At 54.0% G+C, this 4,598-nt stretch overlaps 1 protein-coding gene across 1 annotated transcript; it reads left to right on the top strand.

Annotated features, from left to right (window-relative positions):
• Positions 1–1,694: 1,694 nt before the first annotated feature.
• On the top strand, positions 1,695–4,274 carry Neurog2 (neurogenin 2). The gene is made up of 2 exons (XM_087897594.1): positions 1,695–2,093; positions 2,340–4,274. The coding sequence occupies exon 2, from the start codon at positions 2,341–2,343 to the stop codon at positions 3,139–3,141; it is 801 nt and encodes a 266-aa protein (XP_087753720.1). The 5' UTR covers positions 1,695–2,093; position 2,340; the 3' UTR covers positions 3,142–4,274.
• The last annotated feature ends 324 nt before the right edge of the window (positions 4,275–4,598 follow it).

Raw genomic sequence — 4,598 nt, 5'->3', positions numbered from 1 at the left:
GAAAGCCTCCAAGACCAAGTGTCTTTCTGGGGACCTTAATTATCTTTTCTTCACCCTATGCACTCCAGTCTTGCTCATTAGCACTCTGGGAAAACCGTGCCAGGACGAACACCCTTTGGCTGTGCTCTTTGCGGAAATTCAATTTATTTTCAGCCCCTACAAAACAAGGAGCTGGAGACGTGCAGATAATCTCTTTCTCTGGTTCGGGAGGACTGCTAAATCCACTCCCAAGACACGTTTAGTTTAAAGGTCTTTGCAAAAAGTATTTCAGGGAACAGAGTCCAATGACATCCGCAACTCTCAACTTCTGAGCCTCTGGTTCTGCGTCAGGAAGAAATCAGTAGTGTGACAGAAGGGGGAAACTAAGAAGGAAGGACTGACCAGCAATTCGGAACAAGTTTCCTTCCAAGTTCTCTGTCTATCTGTCTCTGTTTCTGTCTCCCTGTCTCTCTCTCATTGAAAAAGCAGGAGAATTGGGAGGACCGGCCGGGTTTCCAATAATGCCACCCCCCCCCCGCCCCGCCCGGCGCAAGCAGAGTAGAGGTCACACAAGTGTCAACGTGGCCCATTTGCTCCTAGGAGCAGCAACCCTCCTGCCTCTGCCACCCGTACAGTAAGTCACACTAAAAGTATCATTAGGTCTAAGCTTGTATTGTCGATATCCAATCCCCCCTCCACCAGAAGCCCCCCCCCCCCATTATATCAGCGCGTGAAGCCTCACTGTGTAGGAGGTAAAGCGAGTGTGTCAAGAAAGCGCGTTTATTTCTTTAAATGCCTATCAATTGCTCTCTGGCCCTTTTTCCCTTTTAGGGGACGTCTCTGTGAACTCCCCCCTTCATCGTCCTATGTGAGTGAGTTTCTCTAAAACTCAAATACGGCTGCTCACAGAGTGCCTACTGCCTGCCACTTGTAGGTACCTCTTCCCCCTCTTCCCTTTCCGAACCAAACGAAGGCGTTTTAAAACACTGTCTACTCTTTGATGCAGCCCCAAAGAGGTTTGCGGAGACTTGGTCAGCCCCATCACCCGGCCTCCTTCTCCGGGATTCTGACCTCTCTCCTTCCCTCCCTGCTAACTAATTCCGAGGTTCCCATCGTCCGCGAGGCCAGACTGCAATGGGTGGGACGCGTATGCGCGCATCCGGGCAGGGGCAGCCCCTGCTGCCTTGAGGACCCGGGCGGGAACAGTAGTCCGGGTGTACCCCCCCCCCCCCCGCCATGGGCCCCCAGCGCTCGGGCTCCTAATGAGTTGCTGAAAAGGAGCGGGCTCCGGTGCGCGTGGCTCGCAGGCCTCCCGGAGTCCCGGGAACACTGATTGGCCAGCTGCGCCTCGCGACCTCCTTTCATTAATAAATTAGCGGCACGCTCCAGCCGAGCGCGAGCCACCAATCACAATAGACAGCGGCGGCGACAACAGCCGCAGCTTGAGCCACTGCCGCCACCGTGGCTTCGGTAGCTTGGGCTGCAGCCTGGAGCGCCAACAGGAGCTTTAGAACCATTTTATGCTGATTAGATAAAGGGGGGACGGAGGGGAGGGGTGATGGAGGAGGAGGATGGATGGCCGGGCCAGGGGAGGGGGAGAGAGACTAAAGAAAGGGGAAGAAATGAATGATGATAATACGATGAAAAGAATAAGCTGGGGAGGGTGAGCGGGGGACCAGGGGGAGGAGGAGAGGGCGGGGGAAGGGTAGGTGAAGAGGGGGCCCCGGGGCAGATCTGATTGTTTTCTAGGTGGTATATAAGGGGTTTTAAGGAGAGTCGTGTGCCAGACACGCAGCCACTGAACCACAAGCAGCTCGGCTTTAACTGGAGTGCCTGAGAGTCGCGTGCCAGCAGCCTCACGGCCAGGGACTGACTGACAGACAGACACGCACGAGCACCACAACACACGAGACCCGGGCGGGCTGCCGCGGTCGCCGGGGCTCTTGGCAAAGTCACCCAGCAGAGAGGCCCCCCGCAGAGGTGCGCCTAGGGAGCGCCAAACCCTCGGCGCTCCAAAGGAGCGTAGGACTACGCACTTGGTTTCCGACTGTGGGGACATTCCCGGACGCACACCAGAGCAGCAGCTGCGCCGCGACACATCTGGAGCCGAGTAGGTAAGTGTGCGCTCTGCGCCTCCCAACTTCGCAGGCAGTTTCCCCCGCACAGGCTGACTTTCCGTCGCTCTAGATGCAACGGTTTCTGTGGCCCGCAAAGTGCACCGCCAGCTGGTGGCTCAGTCAACGGCGCTCCTCCCCAGCTCCATTCTCGCCTTCTTCACGGGTGCATCTTGCGGGGACACGACAGAGACGCTCCTACCGGTCTGTTCTTGTAATAAATTTCATCTGCCTCTTCTTTCGCAGGATGTTCGTCAAATCCGAGACTCTGGAGTTGAAGGAGGAAGAGGAGGTGCTGATGCTGCTGGGCTCGGCTTCCCCGGCCTCGGCGACCCTGACTCCGATGTCCTCCAGTGCGGACGAGGAGGAGGACGAGGAGCTGCGGCGGCCTGGCGCCGTGCTTGGGCAACGTGGGGTGGAAGCCGAGCAGGGGGTGCAGGGCAGTCCGGCGTCGGGTGCTGGGGGTTGCCGACCAGCGCGGCTGCTGGGCTTGGTGCATGAGTGCAAGCGGCGCCCCTCGCGCGCCCGGGCGGTCTCCCGGGGAGCCAAGACGGCGGAGACAGTGCAGCGCATCAAGAAGACCCGTAGGCTGAAGGCCAACAACCGCGAGCGCAACCGCATGCACAACCTAAATGCGGCGCTGGACGCGCTGCGAGAGGTGCTGCCCACCTTTCCGGAGGATGCTAAGCTCACCAAGATCGAGACGCTCCGCTTCGCCCACAATTACATCTGGGCGCTCACCGAGACCCTGCGCCTGGCGGACCACTGCGCCGGCGCCGGCGGCCTCCAGGGGGCGCTCTTCTCCGAGGCGGTGCTGTTGAGCCCCGGAGCCGCGCTCAATGCCAGTGGGGACAGCCCTTCGCCCTCCTCCTCCTGGAGCTGCACCAACAGCCCTGCGTCGTCCTCCGCGTCCTCCACCTCCACGTCCCCATACAGCTGCACTTTGTCGCCCGCTAGCCCCGGGTCAGATGTGGACTACTGGCAGCCCCCACCTCCGGATAAGCACCGTTATGCACCTCACTTGCCCGTCGCCAGGGACTGTATCTAGTGCCGCGAGTCTCCCCCACCCAATACATCCTCTACCTGGCCCTCCCCGCCCCCCATTCTTCTCTGCCCCCACCCTCCAGGCCGTGAACTCCACTTCACAGAGCAGTAGCCCTGGCAATCGGTCCTCTGCGGCTGGTGCATTCGACTGTGGGCTAACTTGACACAGACCGTCCCTGATTTATTGAAGATGTGAGGATTTAGGGTCAAAGAGGAATGTGGCGTGTGGGGTTGGGGTGAGGGGCTGCGAGGGGAGACTTCGTGAAAGTATAAAGACAGACGCTGAGAAAAGATGCCGGTGCCGTAACTAACGAGTTTGCAGAGCGGACTGGCGCTCCTCCCCTCTCTCTGAGCTGCTGGAGGAGAACCCCGTGTGAATCTCACAGAAGGAATGCAACTGGTCCCTGTGATCTTTTCACCTTCGTTTCTACATAGAGATGTTAATGTCAGTCGAAAGAAATGTATCTTAGCATCTGAATGAATTTACCGGTAATAATATTATCCACACATTTGCAATGGCTGGCATCTGTTCTATTCCCATTGCTGTCTGCAGGCTGTGGGAATTTCACCTGTCAAACCAAACTTTCCCTCTCTGATGTGCACTTTGTTCTTTTTCCCAGATTCGTCACAATGCCTATTGTCCCGCCCTTCTCTTTCCTTTTTTTCTCCATTTTGCCATCTGTCTCTTATGATTTATAAGGGGAAAAACTTGTTTTGTTAGAGGGCCAGGTTAGAAGTCATTGTATAATTTGTAGGCTTTTGTAAGGACTGAATGCGAGCGTGGAAATTTAGGCTGAACTCTCTATCAAAAGGAAAAAAAGTGGAGGAAAAGGGAAAAATCAGGAGGGAGGATTGCTTCATGTATTATTTATCTCGACCTTTTAGGGGAGAAGGAACTCCCCCATCCTTTCAAGAGATTAAAAATAAATCAACAGTCTGACAACCTAAGCAGACACGGGGCATTCCAGGATCAGCCACACACGTGTTCCCTTCTATTTATTTTGAAGAAAAATTTCATGGGAAAAGTATGTATTTTTTGTATATTCTACAGAGTTTATTCTAGTATGTATTTACATCTTGAAGAACAAGAAAATTGTTTTGTGATTAAGCTATAAATAAAGTATCTAATTTTCATAAGTTTGTATTGAATTCTTTTTCTCCCCCTGATGTGGCCTTTAATGCAGAATAAATCGTATTTTACTAAAGTTCTTGACAGGTTGAATTGAGTATATTTGTATTTCCTAGGTAATCTTTGGTGGGGAATTTCACTAAGAAATTACAAAATATGGAATCAGATTTGAAACACCAATACTGAGATAAGAGTGGAATTCATCACAAACCCAAATCTGCCTTTAAGAAGTCACTTCTTAGAGACAGGCAGAGCTTCATGAGTTCGGAGCCAGCCCGGTCTACATAGTGAATTCCACAGACTGGGCTACACAGTAAGACCCTTTCTCTAAA

This window comes from Myodes glareolus, chromosome 17 (assembly GCF_982192425.1).
Source record: "Myodes glareolus chromosome 17, mMyoGla1.1, whole genome shotgun sequence".
Classification (NCBI taxonomy): domain Eukaryota; kingdom Metazoa; phylum Chordata; class Mammalia; order Rodentia; family Cricetidae; genus Myodes; species Myodes glareolus.
This window is presented reverse-complemented; position numbering and strand designations above follow the sequence as displayed.

Coding starts and splice junctions, on each gene's coding strand:
- Neurog2 (XM_087897594.1), top strand. CDS start 2,341: ATGTTCGTCAAATCCGAGACTCTGGAGTTGAAGGAGGAAGAGGAGGTG.